At 37.8% G+C, this 26,009-nt stretch overlaps 1 protein-coding gene across 2 annotated transcripts in view; it reads right to left on the minus strand.

Moving 5' to 3' along the window:
- RBM27 (RNA binding motif protein 27) overlaps positions 1–26,009 on the minus strand; it is an 83,079-nt gene that overhangs the window by 14,845 nt on the left and 42,225 nt on the right. For both annotated transcript variants that reach the window (XM_037163339.2, XM_037163338.2), the window contains exons 11-19: positions 24,110–24,254; positions 23,394–23,547; positions 20,887–21,165; positions 19,443–19,583; positions 12,946–13,065; positions 11,802–11,876; positions 11,499–11,663; positions 9,973–10,077; positions 9,659–9,850 (exon numbers count right to left, since the gene is read on the minus strand). In XM_037163339.2, the coding sequence (XP_037019234.2) occupies positions 9,659–9,850; positions 9,973–10,077; positions 11,499–11,663; positions 11,802–11,876; positions 12,946–13,065; positions 19,443–19,583; positions 20,887–21,165; positions 23,394–23,547; positions 24,110–24,254 (1,376 nt within the window). The remainder of the gene's footprint in view (positions 1–9,658; positions 9,851–9,972; positions 10,078–11,498; positions 11,664–11,801; positions 11,877–12,945; positions 13,066–19,442; positions 19,584–20,886; positions 21,166–23,393; positions 23,548–24,109; positions 24,255–26,009) is intronic.

Below are 26,009 nucleotides of genomic sequence, written 5' to 3' on the forward strand. Positions count from 1 at the left end.
TGGCATATTTCACAGAACAAATATTCCAAAAATTTACATCGAACCAGAAAAGACGCAGAATAGCCACATTAATCTTGAAAAAGAACAACAAATTTGGAGGAATCATGTTACATATTATCAAACTATACTGCAAGGCCACAGTAATCAAAATAGCATGGTACTAACATAAAAACAGAAATGTGGATTAATGGAATAAAACAGAGAGCCCAGAAATAAACCCGTGCCTTTATGATCAATTAATATTTGATAAAGAAGGCAAGAATAGCCCGGGCTGGTATGGCTCAGTTGGTTGGGCAACATCCCACAAAGTGAAAGGTTCTCATTTTAATTCTCCAGTTAAGGCACATGCCTGGGTTGTGGGTTCAGTCGCAGCGAGGGGAGCGTGCAAGAGGCAACCAACTGTTGTTTCTCTCCCTCTCTTTCTCCCTCCCTTCTCTCTCTATAAAATAAATACATAAAGTTAAATAAGAGAAGACAAGAACACATAATGAAATAAATATAGTTTATTCAATAAATGGATCTGGGGAAATTGGACAGATACATGCAAAAAATAAAGGAACTAGTTCACTGTATACAAAAACAAACTCAGAATGAGTTAAAGACTTAATTAAATGTTAAACTTAAAAACCTAAAAATCCTAACAGAAAAGACAGGTGCTAAATTCTTGAACATTTCTCATAGCACTATTTTTTCCTCCTTGGACAAAGGGAAAAGAAGTAAAAATAAGCAAACAAGACTACATCAAACTAAAAAGATTTTGCACAGCAAAGGAAACCCTCAAGAAAATGAAAAAGACAACCCACTGAATAGGAACATATTTGCCTAAGACAGCTCTAGTGAGAGGTTAATACTCAAAATGTATGAGACATATAACTCAACACCAAAACCCAAACAATCCAATTAAAAAATGGGCAAAGGTCCTGTATAAAAACTTCCCTAAAGAGGACATACAGGACTTCCGCCAAGATGGAGGCATAGGTGGATGTGCCATGCCTTCTCACACAGCCAAGTTTAGAGATAACTAAATTTTAGCAACAGAAAACACAGCCAGAACACGGAAAATTGAACTTTTCGGAAATCTGTTAACAACAAATTCTTCAGCCTGACCGGTAAGGGGCGAAACCAGCGGCTGGTGAAGCGGGGTTGCACAGAAGGACTCGGTCAGACGGACTCAGGCACGCGGAATCCAGGCGCAGGGTTGGACCTAGTGAGCAAGCAGGCGAGCGACCAGGCGAGCTACCGCGGGAGACAGCAGGGGAGCTGGGCTGCGTGTTGACTGTGGTCGCGCATTTGTGCACGGGTGGACAGGCGAGGGAGTGGGCGGTTGGACCAAGGCCCGGTGGGTCCCCATGGCAAGCAGCCAGCAGTGGAGGGCACCGCCATTTCCCTGCTCTGACCCCACCTCCACATACAGCGTCATAACCCAGCGACTCTGAGTGGCCCGGCCCAGGTGAACCACCTAAGACACTAATCCTCACCCAGCTGTGAGAAACAGCAGAGGGGGTCGCCATTTCCCCGCTCTGACCACGCCCCCACGCGAACAGAGCAAAAATGGAGCAAGAAGATCTCAAAGCCCCAGAGCCTATAGATCTAAGTGATGAAGAAATAGCAAAACTCTCAGACGCACAGTTTAAAACACTGGTGATCAGGATCCTCACAGAACTGGTTGATTATAGCCACAAATTAGACAAACATATGAAGGCGAAACTAATTGAAATGAATGGAAGTGCACAGGACACCAATAGCAATGAAAAGGAAACTGGGACTCAAATCAATGGAGTGGACCAGAAGAAAGCAAATAATGGCCAAACAGAAAAGAGTCAAGAAGCAAGAATTCAAAGAAATGAGGAGAGTCTTAGGAACCTCCAGGACATCTTTAAACGCTCCAACATCCGAATTATAGGGGTACCAGAAGGGGGAAAGGCACAGCCACCAGTGGAAAACTTATTTGAACAAATAATGAAGGAGAATTTCCCCAATCTGGCAAAGGAAATAGACTTCCAGGAAATTCAGGAAGCTCAGAGAGTACCAAAGAAGATGGACCCAAGAAGGAACACACCAAGGCACATCATAATTACATTAGCCAAGATTAAAATGAAGGAGAGAATCCTAGAAGCAGCAAGAGCTAAGGGGACAGTCACCTACAAAGGAGTCCCCATCAGACTGTCAGCGGATTTCTCAAAAGAGACCTTATAGGCAAGAAGAGGCTGGAAAGAGATATTCCAAGTCATGAAATCCAAAGACCTACAACCAAGATTGCTCTATCCAGCAAAACTCTCATTTAGAATGGAAGGACAGATAAAGTGCTTCTCAGATAAGGTCAAATTCAAGGAGTTCATCATCACCAAGCCCTTATTGCATAAAATGTTAAAGGGACTTACCTAAGAAAAAGAAGTTAGAGAAACATGAACAGTGAAAGGACAACAAACTCAGTTATTAACAACCACACCTAAAACAAAAGCAAACTAAAAGGACAGCTAAATCAGGAGTGGAAACATAGAAATGAAGATCTCAAGGAGGGTTAGCAACAGGGGAGTGGGAGGAGGAGAAGGGGGGAGAAGGTGCAGAAAATAAGTAGCATAGACAGTAGATAGAAAATAGATGGGGGGGGGCAAGAATAGCATGGGAAATATAGAATCTAAAGGACTTGAGACACATGGTCATAAATTAAAGGGGGGTAATGGTGGAAATGGGAGGGTAGGGTGGAGGGGAATGAAAGGGGGAATAGAACAACTGTAACAGCATAATCAATTAAAAAAATTTAAAAAATAAATGAAATAAATAAAAAAGAGGACATACATATGGCCAAAAGACATATGAAAAGAAATGCAATGTCATGAATCATCAGAGCAATGCACATTAAAACCACAATGAGGTATCATCTCATACCTGTCAGAATGGCTACCGTCAATACATCAACAAACAAGTATTGGCCAGGATGTGAGGAAAAGGGAAGCCTCATGCACTGTTGGTGGGAATGTCAGTCAGAGAAAGACAAATACCATATGATTTCACTTATATATGGAATCTAATGAACAAAATAAACTAACAATATAGAGACAGACTCATAGATAACAGACTGACAGCTGTCAGAGGGAAGGTGGGGTTGGGCAGCTAGGTAAAAAAGTAAAGTAAAAACCCCCAAAACTAAAAACAAAAACAAAAAAACACAGATACAAATAGCAGTGTGGTGATTACCAGAGGGACAGGAAAGTGGGAAGAGGTTTAAGATAGTAAAGGGAGAAAAAATGATGATGGAAGGAGACTTGACTTGGGGTGGTGAACACACAATACAATATGCAGATGATTATAGAATTGTACACCTGAAACCTACATAATTTTATAAACCAATGTCATCCCAACAAATTAAATAAGAAAACAGTCCAAATACCTATTAATAGGAAAAGGAGAAAATAAATTGATATATATATATATAAAACTAAAAATTATGCAATAAAAATGGCAAACTAGTACTACATGTAACAACAGGAATGAATCTCAAAAATATAATCTTAGGTACTTTCGGCCAAGATAGAGGCATAGGTAGAAACACTGTGCATCCTCACACAACCAAATTAAGATCAACAAAAATTTAGAAACAAAAAAACAACCAGATCTGACAGAAAACTGAACTGCATGGAGGTCCGACAAACATTCATCCAGACCAGTAAGAGGGGCGGACTCAGTGGCCGACAGAGAAGGGTCACGGCAAGAAAAAGCAATAATTGGCAGACCCTGGGCCCAGGAGGCTCGGGGCTAGCAGATCCCTGGTACATGGAGGAAACGAGCAGACCCAGTGAGGTGTGCAAGGCTGTTGGTTGACTGTAGTCACATATTTGCGTGCAGATAACCCTGGCAAACGAGCAGCCAGACAGACTGCCCAACCCAGGGCCCCAGGGCTGGGAAATAAAGCCTAAAAGCGCCAATTAAAAACACTTGTAGGGGCTGAGGTGCAGGGAGAGACTCCCAGCCTCACAGGAGAGTTTGTTGGAGAGACCCACAGGGTCCTAAAACATACACAAGCCCACTCACCAGGGAATCAGCACCAAAAGGGCCCAATTTGCTTGTGGGTGGAGGGGAAGGGACTGAAATACTAGAGAGGAGCAAGCGCCATTGTTTCCTCTCTGACCCACCCACACATACAGCATCACAACCCAGTGACTGGGTTGACCTGTCCTGGTAAACACCTAAGGCTCCACCCTTCATACGTAACAGGTACGACCAGACCAAAATATTATGGCCCGAATGGAAGAACAGATCAAAGCTCCACAGCAAATACAACTAAGCAATGAACAGATAGCCAACCTATCAGATGCACAGTTCAAAGCACTGGTGATCAGGATGCTTGAAGAACTGGTTGATTTTGGTTGCAAAGTAGATGAAAAAATGAAGGCTACACTAGGTGAAATGAAGGGAAATGCACAGGGAACCAATAGTGACAGGAAGAAAACTGGGACTCAAATCAATCCAGTGGATCAGAAGGAAGAAAGAAACTACCAAACAGAAAAGAATGAAGAAATAAGAATTCAAAAAAATGAGGAGAGGCTTAGGAGCCTCTCAGACATCTTTAAACATTCTAACACCTGAATTATAGGGGTATCAGAAGGAGAAGAAGAACAGCCACGAGTGGAAAACTTTATATAAAGGAGAACACCAACAATCTGGCAAAGGAAATAGACTTCCAGGAAGTCCAGGAAGCTCACAGAGTCCCAAAGAAGGTGGACCCAAGGAGGAACACACCAAGGCACATCATCATTACATTAGCCAAGATTGAAATGAAGGAGAGAATCCTAGAAGCAGCAAGAGATAAGGGGACAGTCACCTACAAAGGAGTTCCCATCAGACTGCCAGTGGATTTCTCAAAAGAGACCTTGTAGGCAAGAAGGGGCTGGAAAGAAGTATTCCAAATCATGAAAGGCAAGGACCTACATCCAAGACTGCTCTATCCAGCAAAGCTTTCATTTAGAATGCAAGGGCAGATAAAGTGCTTCTCAGATAAGGTCAAGTTCAAGGAGTTCATCATCACCAAGCCCTTATTGCATGAAATGTTAAAGGGACTTACCTAAGAAAAAGAAGATAAAGATGAAGAGTGAAAGGACAGCAAACTCACAGTTATTAAGAACCACACCTAAAACAAAAGCAAACTAAGTGGACAGCTAACTCAGGAGCAGAACCACAGAAATGAAGATCATGTGGAGGGTTAGCAACAGGGGAGTGGGAGAAGGAGAAGTGGGGAGAAGGTACAGAAACAGAAAATAAGTAGCATAGACGGTAGGTAGAAAACAGATAGGGGGGAGGGCAAGAATAGTATGGGAAATATAGAATCTAAAGAACTTGAGACACTTGGTCATAAACTAAAGGGGGGGAATGGTGGGGGAGGGGGTGTGCAGGGTGGAGGGGAATGAAGGGGGGAAATAGAACAACTGTAATGGCATAATTAATCAAATATATTTAGAAAAAGAAAATATTTAAAGGAAATTCTTGAGAAAGATCTTTAATATCCTCAGACTCTGTCAAATGAAAGATACATAAATAAAAACACATCCATAAAGTTATTTTTAGACTCACTGATTTTAATGTATAAATATATAAAATCCTATTTATGTATTATATATTCTTATTTCATTCATTCATTCATTCATGCATTTTTAGAGAGAGGGGAAGGGAGGAAGAAAAAGAAACATCAATGTATGATTACCTCTCATGTGGCCCCCATTGGGGATCTGGCCCACAACTGAGGCATGTGCCCTGACTAGGAATTGAACCAGTGACCCTTTGGTTCCCAGCCTGCACTCAATTCACTGAGCCACACCAGCCAGGACTATTTCATATTTTTAAACTAAAATATTTAACATATAAAATAACACAATAATATATATCAGGGATCTGCAAACAATAGCCTCAAGGCCAAATGTGGCTTGGCACCTTTTTTTTCAATGGCTGTGAGCTAAGAATAGCTCTTATATTTTTAAAGAAAAAGAACAAGAGGGAAACGGGAGGGGGGGGGCAATCTGATCCTTTATAGAAAAAATCTGCTGCCCTAGCTCAGTGGCTCAGTTGGTTGGAGCATCATCCAGCACACCAAATAGTTGATGGTTCTATCCCTGGTCAGGGCACATACCTAAATTGCAAGTTAGATTCTTGTTTAGGGTGGGGGTAGGAGGCAACCAATCGATGTTTCTCTCTCAGATTGATGCTTCTCTCTCTCCCTACCCTCCTTCTCTGTCTAAAATCAATAAATATATCCTGAGGTGAGGATTAAAATAAAGTTTGTTGACCTGAAATATAAAAATATTTATCTATTATTACATACATTTTATTTTTGCTATATATACAGCTTGCATTACATATTAAATGTTTATGCATTTTAAATTTGTGTATACTTTTATTTTACACATACTTTTATATAGATACATGGGACCTAAAAGCCCAAGATTAACACATATCCTCAAATTTGGTTTTAAAATATACCATAGGAACACTAACACTTCACCTGAAAGTAAATGTGAGTTTAAAATATCTAATTTAAAAAGTAATATATGTTTAGTTGGAAAGCTGGGAAAATAAAGTACTAAGAAGGAAAAATACTTAAAACTAACTTGAAATCTGCCACCCAGAACTAACAATTTACTGTACTTTCATTTTTTAAAAGATTTTATTTATTTATCTTTAGAGGGGAAGGAAAGGAGAGAGGGAGAGAAATATCAATGTATGGTTGCCTCTCATGGATCCCCTGCTAGGAACTGGCCTGCAACCCAGGCATGTGCCCCGAATGGGAGTTGAACCGTGGTTGTTTGGTTCGCAGGCCTGTGCTCAATCCACAGAGCCACACCAGCCAGGGCCATTTTTTTTTTTGTTTATGTTTTAATCTTGTATCCCAATTCCGCGGCCCTCCCCTCAGCAACAGCAGAAGGAAGGGGGAGAGAGAGAAACATTGATGAGAGAGAATCGCTAATTGGTTGCCTTTCGCACATGGCCTACACGGCTTCTGAACATGCAATCTAAGCATGTGCCCTGACTGGAAATGGAACTATGACCTTTCAGTTCATGGGATGATGCCCAACCAACTGACCCACACTGGCCAGAGGGTATGCCACCTTTATTTTAACCAAAAAGTTAATCCCAAGAATTTTCTCATGTCACTATTCTTTAAAAATGTTTTAATACCAACAACGTACTCGTCATTATTTAGATTATCTTCATTTTTAACTAAATATAAAGCATGCTACACTGAGTATACTTAGCAATAACATTTGCATACAACTCTAAAACTCCCTTGTGTTAAATTCTTACAAATGGATTGCTGAATACAAAATAAACTGAAGAACTCCAGAATTAGGTCCTCATTCTTCAGAATACCTTCTCCAAAATCCATCCATCATCTTTCATACAGATAGGAATCTTCCATGATCATTTTACAATTATAACCGATAGTAAAAAGATATTGAAAATACACATTTTACCTTAGCCTTTGTGGAATGTAAGACCTCAAATAGTTACCCTTTAAGCCTGCTACATCTATTTACACTAACACCTAGGCATATGTATTTCTGTATCTTTCAAAGAAGGCATACTATAGTGCCCAAGTATCTGTTATTAAATGTGTTTCTAGTACTAGAGAAAGTCTAATAAAGACTTACTTTATCAAAACAAACAAAAACAAACAAACACAAAACACCATCAAAACCAGTGGCAGCATCTCCTTGAAGTTACCTCACTGCCTTGGCTTTGCTCCTTCCCCAATTGCCTAGCCATACCCCCTTCCAGAAACCAAATGTTGTATTTTAGATTTATCAAATGCATGCATGTAAAAACTGATTATCATTAGATGCTCTGAAATTATTCTACTTAAGAGAAGGAAAGAGATCCGTATGAACATGACTCCTGGGTTAAAAACATTTACATACAATCCTCCAGTGACCCTCAGGGCAGAGCATGAAGTTTCCTATGATTGCCTACGTTTTATAACTAGAACTTTCTGCAGAGACAAATTTATAAAAATTATGCTTTACAACACCCAGTATCACCTCACCAGAACTGGCACTGACTCTATGCCCAACTTATTTGGTATGGAGGTTTTAATTTTATACACTCAAGACAAAAATTAATTAATTTAAAATAAAAACAAACCCCGTACAACACTGTTTTTAGGACTGTAAGACGCACCCCCACCCCCAATTTGGGAGAAATAATGGCTGTTAATGCTGCTGTTGAGTTCTGTTTACATTTACACTGGTGAAATACTATGTTATTTATGTTATTAAATATTTTACCACATTTTTTGCTTCAAAATTTTGCCCCCCTTTTTTCCTCTAAAACCTAAGTGTATCATATGGTTCAAAAAATACGGTAACATTCACTCAGCTTATACAGAATACCCTACCCACGCATAGTACTCCATCTACTACCTTCAAAGAAGTCACTTAACCCTACCACTTTACAAAAAGAGAAAACAAAAGAGGCAAACTAGTGAAAAGAACTGACTCAACAGTCAACTAGCCACACCTCAAAGGTTCTAAAATCTGGACACTTTCTAACCCACCATTCTTCAATAGTCAGGGTGAAACAGGATTAATGGGCACTAAACTAATAAGAAACTTTCACACTTGGCATATTTTGTCATGTACATAATACATTCCTTTTGCCCAAACTTTTGAGGGAAAAATAAGGATGCACAATTATACAGGAAAATAGTGCTAAAATGTGGGTGCCCATTATGCACAGAAGTGCATTCTACATGGCAAAATATAGTAATAAGGTTGAAAATGCTTTCTCTTTAAAATGTTCTCTGAGCCATGACCAGTGCAGCTCAGTAGTTTGGGTGTTATCCCCGCAATGGGTTGCTGGTTCAATTCCTGGTCAGATCACATGTCTGGGTTGTTGTGAGTTCAGCCCCCAAGTTGGGGTGCACATGATAGGAAACTGATCAATGTTTTTATTCTCATGTCCATGTTTTTCTCCCTTTATTTAAAAAGAAATAAAATCTTTAAAAAGTTGTCTTAGGAATACGGATCCTGATGTTAATAGCCAATTGTGTCAGTTAACTGTTAGATCTTGGTTAACTTAACATTCAAGCTTTAGTTTTCCCACCTGCACACATGGGATCTCATATGTACTTTATATGATTATTTAAGACTAAATGAGATCATGTATGCAATGCTCTATCTCCCACTCAATAAATATTTACTGAATGAATAAGTGGTTGGAAAGAGAATATAGTATTTATGTGCAAATAATAGATATTTACCTGTATCAAATCTCTGCATGTTTGTTTAAAAGTAAATGGTTGTACATACATACAGAACATAACTAACCATGTCTCTTATCCTAATAAATTCCTCCTTTGAATTTTGCCTCTCATCTCAGATTATTTTCACTTATTAACTATGAAAACCTGGTAAACTATGTAATAACCCTAAAACAAAAATCAAAGACAGCTTTGGAACAACTTGTCACTACAAATGCACTTATGAGGAGTATTATGGAATTCCAGAACATGAGCTACTTCTTGACCTTCAAATTTATTTTTAAAAATTTTGCTAATACCCATGTTTTTACTTTTCTAATCTATAAAACATGTGACATTTATATAGAATGAAGCTAAGAAATGCTGAATAAAGTGGTTTTGGAGTTTGTATTTGCTACTTAAAAAACTTACTGAGAAATGCTGAAGTAAGTCTTCTTTTTCCTCTTCAATGAGTCCCCCGACTGAAAGTGTTTTGGGCCGGTGGTCCACCACCATGTGATTTAGTGAGCCCCTTCCTCTTCCTCCACGACCCCGGCCTCTTCCTCGACCTTGGGAGGACATGGTCTTTCCTCGACCCACTGGTAAGATACCTAATCGTGCAGCCTGAATAACAACAACCGAAGATCGAATATACACTTTTAGACTAAACCTTGGAAAACAGAAAAAGAGAAAGCTATTTTTTCAGATGTTAAATGTAGTGGTCAGTAACTCCTCTTAGGTCTCACCTCAACCTGTAACTGACTGAGTTTTTTCCGTAATTCTGTTGTGTCTTCTCCGGAGGACAGCCTCTTGTGAAGGTCCAATTCAGTATCTAATAGTTCTTTCTGAGCCTTTGAAAAAATTCAGTGTATTTTTGAGATTATTTACAAGATCTTATTCAGAATATTATACTTACAGAGTGACATACATCTCTTTTGGGAAAATGAGAGTGAGAAGATGAATAAACATGAGGGTGTTAGAGAAAGTAGCTTTACAGACATAATACTGACAATGCATAGAGGGTATTATGGGTCTCAGTAAAAACAATAAGCAGTATTACTGCTGAAGATGAACAAAAACTCAGACCTTGAAAACAGTCATCTAAGATGAGGAAGCTGAGAATAATTTTCACATAATAAAACATCATAAATAAAACATAATGGGGAAAAATAAATATATAGTAAAAAGTCAATAATGGTACAAACATAACAGTTACTTAACTGTTATGAACTCTAACTATTGCCACTTTTTCTTTTTGGTGAGAGACAGATAATCTTCAGGTACATGAGTGTAAGATTATTTTTCTACCATATATATTCCCTTTAATTTTTGAAATGTGCACATGTTCTTTCTATAATTGTGGAAAATTTCAATATAAACTTTTAAATTATATTTTTAAAAAGAAATCTTAATAAAACACTTTACATTCCTATGCTAGTACAGAACCACAATTTGAAAAGTAATATAATATTTTACATTAAAAATTGTGTTTTGCCCTGGCTAGTGTAGCTCAGTGGATTGAGCGCAGGCTGCAAACCGAAGGGTTGCCGGTTCGATTCCCAGTCAGGGCACATGCCTGGGTTGCAGGCCAAGTCCCTCAGTGGGGGCCACATGAGAGGCAACCACACGTTGATGTTTCTCTCCCTTTCTCCCTCCCTTCCTCTCTCTAAAAATAAATAAATAAAATTTTAAAAAATTGTGTTCTACATATCTGACAAATTTATTATCAGTTCTCAAAGCACTTAAAATTAATCTAAAATCCAACTACAGAGCTATGATATAAAGGAACCACTATGTAAAGCAAATATTCACCTATAATAAGAAAACAAATGGAAATACAATTAGACTTAAACAGATATAGAATTTTAGATTATTCATTCCAATAGAATGCCACATTTTTACCCGTATTAAAGCAAATATTTTTTATTAATAAAATTATTTTATTACAACAGTATTATAGAATTTAAAAAAAAACTGCTGGCTAAAATAGTAAGTAACTTGTTTGCCCACTATCACTCTAGTGGTTTCATCTCCAGCACAGAGAAGCAAAAATTTCAATAAAAAAAACACGCCTTTATTCAAATGGGGTATTATAACCTCTTTCAAAGAGAGCACACAGCATCTATAGAAATATTTTAAAAACTTGTTATTATAATTGTCTCCCCATGAGACTATTAGCCATCTAGTACAGGGTTCCACTGTAGTTTTAAAGTGCCAAGCATGTAACAGACGCTTGATAGCCCTATGTTGAATACAAAATGCAAACAGATACCTCTGTTTTGGTCTTCACTTTAGATGGTGTGGAGACTGCAGAAGATGTTTTTAACTCATCTTTCAGTTGTGAGATCTTTTCACCAAGCTCTTTCAAAGTCTTCATTATATTTGCCCTCTCTTCTGGTTTCATATTTTTATTTTTTTCTAGCTTGGATATTAGCATCTATAAAACAAACAGAAAGTAAAACTATGCTTAGTAAAGTTTATAACAATCCTTAAGATTCTTACCATTAGGGATATCTTTGTAAAATCCATTCTATACATCAATACCAAAATGGAAATAATGAGCTCCTTGTCTTACCTTCTGGCATTCTATTTGTTTTTCTAATACTTCTTGCCTTTTTTTCCTCATATCTTGTTGTAGCTTCATTGCTTCCTACATGAACAGGTAAAAAAAAAATTTAAACAAAATTTGCCAACTCATTTCTTCTGGGACATCCCTATGACAAGATTTTTCCTCCTAATCAAAAAATATCAGAAACCAGAGACAAAACCTTTAAATATATTTTCCCAACACTTCCAGTATAAAAGGGTTACTTTTATAACTGTACTTATTTAAAATGCTGAACACTAACTAACTGTATCTGTGAGGTTTACTCACTTGAATTACTTGAATGTTATCTATGAGGAAAAACAAGAGCTGGTCTCACTTGCTGATGTAATAAACCAAATCCTTATTTTAGAAGTTTAAAAATGTGGGGTAGATTACCGGCTAAAAACAGTAGCAAAATCTATGGCTTTTACCAGGCAAATGCTGCCTCCCACCCCTGTTGATTAAATCTTGAATTACACTGAAATAATACATAATTTCACTTGAAAAACTATGTGAATTTCAATCTAAGATAATATGAAACTTAGAATTGAGTCGTGAATAATATCTACATAAAGGTTATATATATATATTTTAAAGATCTTATTTACTTTCAAAGAGAACCGAAGGAAGAAAGGGAGAGAAACATCATTGTGATTGACATATATTGACTGGTTGCCTCTTGCATGCCCTTCCTGGGAACCTGGCTTGCAACCCAGGCATGTGTCCTGATTGGGAATTGAATTGGTAACCTTTTTGGTTCCCTGATCAGTTCTCAATCCACTGAGGCACACCAGCCAGGGCATAAAGGTTATATTTTATGTGAAACATTGTCTAACTTACAAAGCCAGAAAAAAAAGAAACCAATAAATAATGAAATAAATATCTGTTTCTATGTCTTGGGAGACCAAAAACCATGACAGCTTGGATGTTTACTTTTACACAGAAAAAGATCTTTCATTGTGCTCAATGTAGCCACCAAAAGGCAATTATAAAACATTTTTTTCTGCTTGTGCACCTTGAACAAAAGGTACACCACATTCAGCAGCAGCTAAATAAACATGATTATTAACATAATCTTTTAAGAATTCAGTGGGTCCTTTTCTGTTTAAGGAAAAAAAGTCAAAGCTGTTACCTGCTTCTTTTTAAGAACTTCTTGAACATCATGAGATTTAGACCCTGAACAAAGCTTTGAAGGAGTCTTTAAGTTTGAGGAGCTATAAATCATTTTTTGATGGCATGAAGATGGAAACATCTGTGAAAAATGAATATGATAAATAAAATATTAGAAATGCTTCAAAGTCATTTTCAATAAAGATCGTATATATTTCTGTTGTTCTTGGAGTACAATTTTATACTTTACATTTAAAAACTATATTTATACTGCTAGCTCTTTATATATAATTCAACTGACACTCAACTATAAAAACAAAAATTAATTTTTAGCAATAGTTGTATTTGTTTTTTAATATATTTTATTGATTATGCCATTACAGTTGCCCCATTTCTCCCCCTTCATTCCTCTCCACCCTGCACAGCCCTCCCCCATCATTCCCCTTTAGTTTAGGTCCATCTGGCAAAAGTTCTTTAGCTTCTACATTTATCATACTATTCTTCCCTCCCCCCATCTATTTTCTACCTACCATCTATGCTACTTATTCTACCTTCTCCCCCTCTCTTCTCCTCCCACTCCCCTGTTGCTAACCCTCCATGTGATATCCATTTCTATGGTTCTGCTCCTGATCTAGCTGTCTGCTTAGTTTGATTTTGTTTTAGGTATGGTTCTTAATAACTGTGAGTTTGCTGTCTTTTCACTGTTCATATTTTTTATCTTCTTTTTCTTAGGTAAGTCCCTTTAACATTTCATGTAATAAGGGCTTGGTGATGATGAACTCCTTGAACTTGACCTTATCTGAGAAGCACTTTACCTGCCCTTCCATTCTAAATGAAAACTTTGCTGGATAGAGCAATCTTGGATGTAGGTCCTTGCCTTTCATGACTTGGAATACTTCTTTCCAGCCCCTTCTTGCCTACAAGGTCTCTTTTGAGAAATCCACTGGCAGTCTGATGGGAACTCCTTTGTAGGTGACTGTCCCCTTATCTCTTCCTGCTTCTAGAATTCTCTCCTTCATTTTAATCTTGGCTAGTGTAATTATGATGTGCTTTGACATGTTTCTCTTTTGAGTCCACCTTCTTTGGGACTCTCTGAGCCTCCTACACTTCCTAGGAGTCTATTTCCTTTGCCAGATTGGGGAAGTTCTCCTTCATTATTTGTTCAAATAAGTTTCCCACTTGTTGCTCTTCCTCTTCCCCTTCTGGTACCCCTATAATTCAAATGTTAAAGATGCCCTGGAGGTTCCTAAGCCTCTCGTTTTTTTTTTTTTTTGAATTCTTGTTTCTTCATTCGTTTGGTCATTTTTTTCTTCCTTCTGGTCTACTCAACTGATTTTAGTTCCAGTTTCCTTCCCATCACTGTTGTTTCCCTGTGCATTTCCCTTCATTTCACTTAGTTTAGCCTTCATTTGTTCATCTAATTTGTGACTAAAATCAACCAGTTCTTCAAGCATCCTGATGACCAGTGTCTTGAACTGTTCATCTGATAGGCCGGCTATCTCTTGGTTGCTTAGAAATGTTGGCTCTGGGGCTTTCAGCTGTTCTTCTTGAGCCAAAATGTTGTGGTCTGTTTGTGCCTGTTATGTATGAGGGGTGGAGCCTTAGGTCTAAGTATTCACCAAGGCAGGGCAACCCAGGTTGCTGCTTTGTGATGCTGTATGTGGGGGAGGGGTGAGAGAGGGACAATGGCATTTTTTCTGCTCTCTCAGATTTAGGTCTCCTCTGCTGCTTCCCGCAAGCAAATTGGGCCCTTCTGGTGCTCGTTTCCAGGTGTGTGGGATTGTGCACCCTCCCAGACCCTGTGGGTCTCTCCAACGAACTCTCTGTGAGCTTGGGAGCCTCTCCTGGCACCTCAACTCCTGAAAGTTTTTCAACTGGTGCTTTTAGGCTTCAATTCCTGTTGCTGGGGCCCTGGGTTGCACGGTCTGTCTCACTGCTCATTCCTTTGCCTGGTTTATCTGCGCATAAATGTGGGACTGACTGGTCAGCCAGCCACCTTGCACCCTCACTGGGTCTGCCCGTTGCCACCCCACGCCTGGGATCTGCCAACCACCACCTACGCACCTGGGTCAGTCTGGCCACTTTTTCCTATGCGACCCCTTTCTGCCAGCCATTAACTCTGCCCCTCTTACCGGTCTGGCTGAATGGTTCGTTGTTGTGGGACTTTCATATAGTTCAATTTTCTGTGTGTTTTGGTTGCAATTTTGTTACTAAATCTTTGTTGTCTTTAAACTTTGTTGTGTGAGGAGGCACAATGTTTCCACCTACGCCTCCATCTTGGCCCTAAGTCCCTAGTGTTGTATTTCTGAAGCAATCACATATTTTTCTTCTCTCTCTTAATTTTAATTGTGATTAAAAAGGACAGCAAATTCTCACACCTAGGAGCTGGCCTGCCACTCACAGCTAGGTCCTCCTTTTAAAAATAAACAGTTTGACAGAATATCAACCTCAGACAGGTCACTCTTGTGACCACGATGGATCATGACAATAACAAGATCACTCCACAATCATGACAGAACACAGAAAGAAATGCAAATTCTATTCAAATTATAAAAATGACTATACCTCTCTTTCCTGGCTAACAGAAATGACTACAGCTTTTTTACTGATATTTTAGCTTCATTCTGGTCTTTCCTCCTTCTAGCTAGACTTATACCTGATCATAGAAATACTCCTGTTTTCTTACAAGTTTCTTAACCCTGTTTCCCAAACACATAACACAGACTAAACCTAAAATAAGTCCTTTAAAAAAATAGATTTCTGGCCCTGGCTGGCATAGCTCAGTGGATTGAGCGCGGGGCTGCGAACCAAACGATCGCGGTTCAATTCCCAGTCAGGGCACATGCCTGGGTTGCAGGCCAGTTCCCGGCAGGGGACTCACGAGAGGCAACCACACATTGATGTTTCTCTCCTTCCCTTCCTCTCTAAAGATAAATAAATAAAATATGTATTTAAAAAAAAATAGATTTCTGGCCAAGATGGAGGCGTAGGTGGAAACACTGTACCTCCTCGCACAACCAAATTTAAGAACAAAGATTTAGAAACAAAAACACAACCAAAACAGACAGGAAATTGAACTGTACTGAAGTCCGACAACAACAAACCATTCATCCAGACTGGTAAGAGGAGCGCAGTCAGCAGCCGGTGGAAAAGGTGGTGGTTAAAAGGTCCAACCAGTGGACCTGTGGACCTGGGCACATGGGCGGATGTGAACACAAAACAAGCAAACCCAGTAAGGCTCACAAGGGGGCTGGCTTACTGTAGATACACACTTGTGCGCAGATAAACCAGGCACAAAAAATGGGCAGTGAGAGAGACTACGCAACCCAAGGCCCCAGTGACGGGAATTAAAGCCTAAAAGCACCAACTGAAAAAACTTTGGGGGGTCGAGGTGCTGGGAGAGGCTCCCAAGCTCACAGAGAGTTCACTGGAGAGACCTACAGGGTCCAGGAGGGTGCACAAGCCTATACACCCAGGAACCAGCACCAGAAGGACCCAATTTGCTTACGGGAAGCAGCAGAGGGGACAAAACACAAGACAGAGCAGAAAAAACGCCATTGCCCCTCTCTTACTCCACCCACACACACAGCATCACAACCCAGTGACTGGGTTGACCCACCCTGGTGAACATCTAAGGCACCACCCCTCATACATGACAGGTACACACAGACCAAAACATTATGGCTCAAGAAGAAGAATATCTCAAAGCCCCAGAGCCAACACTTCTAAGAGACCAAGAGATAGCCAGCCTATCAGATGAACAGTTCAAAACACTGGTGATCAGGATGCTCACAGAACTGGTTGATTTTAGTCACAAGTTAGATAAAAAAAATGAAGACTACACTAAATGAAATGAAGCAAAATGCACAGGGAAACAACAGTGATGGGAAGGAAACTGGAACTAAAATCAGTTGAGTAGACCAGAAGGAAGAAACAACTAAACAAAAGAATAAAGAAACAAGAATTCAAAAAAAAACAACGAGAGGCTTAGGAACCTCCAGGCCAGCTTTAAATGTTCTAACATCTGAATTATAGGGGTACCAGAAGGGGGAGAGGAAGAGCAACAAGTGGGAAACTTATGTGAACAAATAATGAAGGAGAACTTCCCCAATCTGGCAAAGGAAATAGACTTCCAGGAAGTGTAGGAGGCTCAGAGAGTCCCAAAGAAGGTGGACTCAAAAGAGAAACATGTCAAAGCACATCATAATTACACTAGCCAAGATTAAAATGAAGGAGAGAATTCTAGAAGCAGGAAGAGATAAGGGGACAGTCACCTACAAAGGAGTTCCCATCAGACTGCCAGTGGATTTCTCAAAAGAGACCTTGTAGGCAAGAAGGGGCTGGAAAGAAGTATTCCAAATCATGAAAGGCAAGGACCTACATCCAAGACTGCTCTATCCAGCAAAGCTTTCATTTAGAATGGAAGGACAGATAAAGTGCTTCTCAGATAAGGTCAAGTTCAAGGAGTTCATCATCACCAAGCCCTTATTACATGAAATGTTAAAGGGACTTACCTAAGAAAAAGAAGATAAAAAATATGAACAGTGAAAGGACAGTAAGCTCACAGTTATTAAGAACCATACCTAAAACAAAATCAAACTAAGCAGACAGCTAGATCAGAAGCAGAACCACAGAAATGGATATCACATGGAGGGTTAGCAATAGGGGAGGAGGAGAGAGGGGGAGAAGGTACAGAGAATAAGTAGCACAGACGGTGGGGAGAAAATAGACGGGGGAGGGCAAGAATTTTATGGGAAACACAGAATTTAGTCTATAGAATGGACATGAACTAAAGGAGGGGAATGAGGGGGTTGGGGTATATGCAGGGTGGAGGGAAATGAAGGGGGAGAATGGGACAACTGTAATTGCATAATCAATAAAATGTATTAAAAATGGTTTTACTTATTTATTTTTACAAGGTGGGGAACGTAGGGAGAAAGAAAGAGAGGGAGAGAAACACTGACTGGTTGCCCCTCACAACACCTGGCCTGTAAGGAATGCATGTGCCCTGACTAAGAATCGAACCATGTATGTGTATATGTATGTGTGTGTGTGTGTGTGTGTGCGTGTGTGTGTGTATCACTCATTCCTTTGCAAATTTTCACATATACTATCTTGTAGATGAGGGGTGTCAAACTCATTTTCACCAAGGGGCACATCTGCCTTGAAGTTGCCTTCCAACAACCAAATGTTATCTTAGAACTGTGTAAATATAACTGCGTCTTAACTAGGGGCAAGAAGCTCAGTGCTACCATTGGGTAGTAACAAGATACCAGGCTGGACAAAATAAGATGGAGGGTCGGATTCGGCCCACAGGCCTTGTGTTTGCTACCTGTGGTATAGATGTATTGCATGTTAAGTAACTAGTCCTCTACTGATGAATATTTGAATTGTTTCCAGTCTTTTGCTATTATAAAGAGTTTATAGGTCTTGAACATGTCTTTTCATAGTTTGCTTAGCAGTGCTTTGGCATCAGTTATTAGAAGGAAGATTACTGGTTAGAATAAATACATACATAATTCTGCCAGACACTGCCAAATTTCCTGTCATGGGGGCTGTACCACTTAGCATTTTTAAAAAAGATTTTATTTATTTATTATTTTTAGAGAGAGGAGAGAGAAATATCAATGTGCAATTGCCTCTCATGTGGCCCCCACTGGGGACCTGGCCAGCAACCCAGGCATGTGCCCTGACTGGAATTGAACCAGCGACCCTTTGGTTCACAGCCCACACTCAATCCACTCAGCTACACCAGCCAGGGACCATTTAGCATTTCTATCAGCAACTAAAATCTCTTATCCTTGTGAAAATTATCCTAGTTTATTATGTAATTTTAAAAATGGATCAAATTCTATCTATTCCATATGGCTAACCAATTGTCCCAACACCACTATCATGAAGTCTATATTTGTCCCACTGATCTGAGATACTGTGGTGGCAAACAAATTCCTTTTGGAAGTGAGCCTATTTTTCGATCTTCTATTCTGGTCCACTGATGGTCTCTTCATGTGCCAGTATCAAATTGTTTTAGTTATAAAGGCTTCACAGTACTTTTAATGTCTAGTACAGCTAGCCCCCTCATAATGTTCTTTTTCAGTTTTCCTAGTTCTCTGAAATAATCGCCATGCTGGGTGGAGAGCCACTGTTTATAAATATATTCCTAAAAGCAAAAGAAACTACTTAAAATATAGTCAATGTTTAGCTTTTAATTATAACAGAATCCTTTACTATGTTCTTAAAGAGAAAAATTATAAAAGATATCAATTAATAAAGACATTGATCCTATTAATAAATGTCCAAAATTCTCAAATTCCTATTTAGCTTCAAACAGAAAACAAAAAACTTTAGCAAACTTCTAGCTGAATCATGGAAATTTGGGAAGTATATTTGCCACACTTACATTAGCTATCACTTATTTGAGAGAAATAAGACATAACAAATCTGAATTACTAACAATTTGTTAATTTCTTTGTGTCACTGACAACTCTAAATATACATGAAGTTCACAGAAACATATACCTGGCAATCCTCTCCAGCACCACCTGACTGATTCAACAAGTGTGCTGTATCACTCTGGTTAGTAGCTGCATGTCCAAGACGATGTTTCACAGGAACTTTGTTAAGAACATATGCACCTGGTGTCTGTGGTTTGTTCATCATCTGAATATATAAAATAAATACATATGTATGTGATAAAAGGTTTTTAAATGCTTAAGAATGATACAAATTTAAGATAGTGATTACCCTGGAGAGAAAGGTAAGAAAGAAAATGGAAAGAAAAGGTGCTTTAGTTATTTGTAAGATTTACTTTTTAAGTGAAGATACACCAATGATTATTATCATTCATTCTTTTTTGAATGTCTGAAATATGTCACAACAAGTCTACAGCCATACCACCCTGAACTTACCCAATCTCATCTGAAGTATGTCACAACAAAATGCATGCATACAAGTGTATATACTCATACAGAGAAAAATTTCTAATAGTTTAAAAAATTCCTTCAATATGTTTTTACAGATATAAGAGTTTTAATTGACAGCAGCTTACTTATAAATTAATAGTATTATGACCACCCCTGAACATAATACATATTAGTCTTCATTAACATAAAAGGGTCTAACGATCACAGAGGTGATGATATTACTTGTTTATATACCATTTAGCCAAAGTCTAGGGGAAGCATTTACCTTTGGGCCCTAATATGAAGTGGGACCTAGACAAAACAAAAGCAGAGATAGGTGCAAATAAGCAGGATGATGAAGTTAAGACTACTTAAGGAATAAGTTAAAAAATCTGAATGCATTTAAACAAAACACCTAGGAGGAAATAATCATGATCACCAATATCTAAATGGTTTTAATGCATGGTTTAATGTTTGTTCTTTCTTTCCTTCATCTGTTCATTGAAATGTATTTTGAGCAATATGTACCAGGTCTTGTTTTCAGGTACTAGGGATAGAATGGATAGAACAAACAAAAATCTCATTCCTTGCAGCTTCCGTTTCAGTTTTAAAATGAAGAGAATTTTTCTAAATGAAAAAAAGTAGAACAAAAAGATGGGTACAAGGGTAACTGATTCTAATCCCAAAACTCATTAAGTTCTAGGTTCATAATTGTTCAGTGGTAGACTTTAATATTAAGAGGAATCACTAAGGGTATTTCTTAAACATGAAGATTTATGGGCCCTATATCTAGAGATTGACTATAGGTATGGAAAGACAAGGCCCAGGAATTTATACCCCAGTAAGTGACTCTCAAACTTTAGAGTATAAAAGAATCACCTGGAGAGCTTGTTAAAATAAAGATTCTTGGGCCCTACCACAGGAATTCTGATTCAATATGTTGGGGTGAGGCCCAAGAAATTGCTCTCAGGACATTAGATGCTGCTGGTCTGCAGATCAAACTGAAGGGCTGTAATGTAGAAGACCAAAGGACCACAAATTCCCTGTGAACAGCACATTACCTTCTGGATACCTCCATGTACCGTTGCGGGAGAAGACTGCTGATGAAGGTGCTGAGGCAGGTGATGGTGCTGCTGTGACAAGTGACTAAGTGTTTGCTGCTGTTGCAGGAGCAGCTGTGCTGGGGACTGTAGTGCTGGTTGCTCATTATTCTCTCTATACCACAGGACTCGGATGAATCGGTTGTTTAGAACTGCTTCAGTGCTGGAAATGGCTTTCCTGGCCTCCTCATTGGTAAGATACTGGATGAGGGCTGCTTCTGGATCTCCCTTAAAAGCAACCTATGAGAAAAAAACAAAAGCAACAAAACCGAAAACTCAAGATATAACAAATAGTTAAATGCAAGTAAATTAAGAATTCAGAAGTAGAAAACAGCCTGCTGAAATCCATTATGAATCCTTTGTAAATAAAGTTCTCTATCCCCTAAAAGATATGCCTATTTCAAAGTTATATATCGAAGAACATTGGATCCCTCCATGATATCTCACACTCAAATTAACTCCACAGAGAGAAAATATTTTACAATAAGAAACAAAACACCCCATACAAACCCAGGAGAAAAAAGGTGGGTATTTATATAATCTCGGGGTTTGAAAAAGCCCATGTAAGCATACCTATAAAGGTAGGATCCATAAAAGCAAGCAACAGATTTGGCAACATAAAATTTTATAACCTGTCAGTCCAAATATGACATAAACAAAATGAATGACAAGTGAGAAAAGTTATTTTTAACATGTATGATAACCAAAGGCTTGAAAGAGCATTATTATAAATGTCTTCCATAAAAAAATAGGCAAAGACAATGGATAGGTAAATCCAAAAGAGCTGTAAGTGGTCATGGTCTACATAGTAAGAAAAAAAGCAAATTAAACAATTTTTCACTTAAGCTTAATTTTAAAATTTAATGGATGCATATTATAGTGTTGATGAGGTTTTAGACATTGCATTTGGAGGTATCAATTGGCATAACCCTTTTGGAGAATGATCTGGCAGTTCAAATAAAAGGTCTTAAAATTCCCTTTAATTCAGCAGTGCACCATAAAAAATAATGAAAGCTTTATCCATACAGAAGCTCACCAGAGCATTGTTTTTATATAAAATAATAAAAACGACATAAACTCCCAACTACAGGAAAGAGTTCAATAAATTATGGTCTATTGCTATGGACTAAATAATGGCCCTTCCAAAATTTGTTATGTTGAAGCCCTTAACCCCATATATGACTATTTAAGAATTAACTTTTAAGATGTAATTGAGGTTAAATGCAGTCATAAAGGTGGCGCCCTAATCAGACTGGACTATTGGCCTTACAGGAAGAGATATCTTCCCTCTGCCATGTGAGGACGTAGCAAGAAGGTGGCCATCTACAAGCCAGAAAGAGAGTACTCATCAGAAACCCTTTTGGCCAGCACCTTATTCTTAGATTTACCCCAAATAAATTTTTATTGTTTCAGCCACCTAGTTCATGGAATTTGTTATGGCAACTGAAGCAGACCAATACACCCATCTATACTAAGCTAAGTTTTCTAAATGCCATAAAAGAATAATAACCTAGGAAAAACTTAAGAGAAAAAAGATAGACTTTTGGTATGGTCTTATCTTTTGTATTTTCTTAAGTGTGTGAAGCATTTTTAAAAAGAGAAAGTGTGTTTATGTACATATGTATTCTTCCATATAAATACAGTATGTCTTTTCATCAAAAGATTAATAATTATTATTGCTAAGGGTTGAGATTTGGGTGATTTGCTTATTTATTTTTATTTAACGGATTCCCAATTATCTATAAAATTAAACATGCATTAGTTCAGCACTCAGGGGGAAAACTTGCTCAAAAATCTCTCAAAAACAATAGTATACCTCAATTCTTTGAAATATCAAGTCTCCCTATACTACCTTCTCAAACTCAGTTATATAGATTGTATTTTGGTTTGATGGAAACACTAAATATCAGAGGTAACTGACTGAAACTGTAACTTAAGTAGGTTTCCAAATATCCTCAATTATAGCATAACACCCAATCACAAATTTCCAATTTAAAATATTTAGTAAGTAGACAGCAAAATAGAAAAGCTACAATTTGATGTGAGAAAACATGTTGTGCTGCCTAAAATTCTCAGGATGATCCTTAAGCAATAACTACTTCACCACAATATAAGAGTCAGTTGGTAGACAAAATTACAATCTTAGAAATTACCAAGAATCTCACGTACCTAGTTAGAATATTAAAGCAGGCAATAAAGTCATTTGTCCAGAGACAGAACTATAAAAGTACAATAGCTAGTGCAGTGTCTTAACACTTAATTAGTGTGAATTTGCAGAAAAGAACTAAGTCAGTTTAAAAAAACAAATTCAGCTTAACAATTTCATCATTAAATTAGACATACAGATATGTAGTGATAGCACAGGTAACCAAACTAATCACTGGCTCTTTTAAACAAGGTAAGCTGGTAGAAATATTTTCAAAAATGCTAAAATGCATGGATTCTGTCACCAAAATAGCCACATGTACCTGGATGTTCACAATAGTTCCAAATTTGCTGAAGTGTTCATTGAGCTTGGTGATGTTGTTCAATTCCTGAGGGATTTTCTTGACTTCTAATTTGGTATTTGTATACTGATTCTTTCTCAAGAATCCTGGTTTACTCTGACTGTTATTCCCTTGCCTGAAAGGAAAAATAATAAATCTTGGTTAATTCTCTTACCTTATGCCTAGCCAAGAGATGACATGTCAGCAAGAATGTAAGGTTGTATTTACTAAGAGTGTCTTTTGTAAGCACTCAAAATTCTTAAAAGTATTAAAAGTTTTTTACATCCTTATTAAATGGAAATCGCAAAACTAAGATTAAAAATCATGCTAACAAGATCAACCACAATAATCAAGGAATCTAACACTAAAGCAAGATCAGAATAACATTTTTATGGTGCATTTTTTAACTTCTGCAAGATTACAGAATTTTTTCTTTTTTATTCATTTCCAGAGTCTCATGAATTCTTAATATCAGGTTAAGCCTAGAAAGAAGTAAATATAAATTATTAATATTTACAATATTACATTCTGTTAGCTTTTCAATTTTTAACACATTCTAAGGGTATCTCTGAGAATGCTACCTTTGAGACACACAGAATGATTAATTATTAATGACAACTCTTAATTATACAAATTTACTAATTCAACAAAATAATAAAAACAACTATCAGATGTTACTAATCAGCAAATTATCTTACTTTCCCAGCCAAGGTTTCTTTGTGAGTGGCCCTTCCAAACCACCCACTGCTCTTTTTCGGCTATCTGGTTCAAGAACTACTCTGGTTATGTTGCTATTAATTGAAACAGGAACTGGAGGTTCAGTCTGGATGACAATGTTAGCAGCTGTTGAAAACAAAAATTAATATTACTGACAATGCATTACATTTGGGGAATTTCAAATGACTAACGTATTTAGTCCAAAAGCTAAGAATCACTGTGAATAGCACCCAACTATTTCCTTTTCAGAAAAACCTAAGCAAAACTTCAATTACCTCCTTTTCCTACTTTGTTGGAAAACAAGGTATTTATCTGGTGCCAAAGTATCACGCTATGAACTATTCACTTTACAATGGAGAGACAGAACAATGATGAATTATCACCCCAGGCAAACAATCAAACTCAGCACCATGAACAGTAATATTATTTGTCTCCTGATGTAATTAAATAAGAAGTTCACCAGGATAGGCTACTACTATGGAATTATAATTTTCTTATGTGTGACAGTAACACAGTAACATCTAAGAATAGGACTATGTCTTATTCTTAGATGTAAACAAAAGTGTCACAATCTACAATTCAAGTGATTCAAGAAAAAAATGTGAGGGGATGAAGAGGGTAAACAGGGCCAAATATATGATTGACAGAAGGAGACTAGACTTTGTACAGTGCAATATACAGATGATGTATTATAGAACTATACACCTGAAACCTATATAATGTATTAAACAATGTCACCCAATAAATTTAATTTTTAAAAAAATGTAAGGGAAAAGGAGAGGAAGTCAGAGTGCACAGGCACACAAGCAAGCATTTGTGTCCAAAGGTGACAAAACGTTAACAATTGGTGAATCTAAGTGAAGGTATTCAGGTGTTCATTGCACTTCTTTGATTTTCTATAGGCTTAAAAATCTGGGGGGGGCGGGGAAGCACTGGGGGGGGCTGGGCTGGGAGTAAAAAAACAGAAAACTGTACTTGAACAATAATTAAATTTTTAAAAAATTAAAAAAATTTTTTAACTTAAAGTTGACAGGAAGAGTCCAAAATCAATAAAAACTAGCACATTTCATTTACAACAGTTAAGACTAAAATATTATAAGAAACTGACCTTACAATGAATTATTTCTGGGTGGGAGAAAGGTGATGAACAAAAATGTAAATTAACACAATATAATGCCTGTTAATACTCTGAGTATTCTCCTTATCTTTAGCAATTACATCAAAAGTGAAATCAGCAGCAAAGTAACATACGGAGGGCTAAATACTACAATAAGAATGGGGGTTGCTTATGCTATTTTCCATTTCATCTATGTGAAAGGAAAATTATTATGTAGATTCATTCATTCATTCATATATTTCTTAAGCATCTGCTATAGCTTGATAATTGTGTTATATCTTGGGTATAAATTAGTAAAATATGATCCCAGACCTTCTAGGCCTCTCTGTTTTCAGAGGCTAACAGATGAGAGAGCAATTGTGATGACATAAAGCATTCTGGAATGTAAGATGCCATTATGTTGTCCCTAAAACAGTTACCATCACTACCTGATATTGCCTAATGCTGTTCTTGACTGAAGTGATTTATAAAGAGACATAGCTTAGCCCTGGCTGGTGTAGCTCAGTGGATTGAGCACGGGCCTGCGAACCAGAGTATTGCGGTTCGATTCCCAGTCAGGGCACATGCCTGGGTTGCAGGCCAGTTCCCAGCAGGGCACTCATGAGAGGCAACCACACATTGATGTTTCTCTCCCACTCTTTCTCCTTCCCTTCCCCTCTCTCTCTAAAAATAAATAAATAAAATATTTTAAAAAAAAAGAAGTGTTAAAAAAAAAAAGAGACATAACTTAGAGGTCGACTTGCCCAAGAAGACAAAAAAAGCCT

Source organism: Artibeus jamaicensis, unplaced genomic scaffold (genome assembly GCF_021234435.1).
Source record: "Artibeus jamaicensis isolate MK-2021 breed Jamaican fruit bat unplaced genomic scaffold, CSHL_Jam_final contig_456, whole genome shotgun sequence".
NCBI classification, from domain to species: domain Eukaryota; kingdom Metazoa; phylum Chordata; class Mammalia; order Chiroptera; family Phyllostomidae; genus Artibeus; species Artibeus jamaicensis.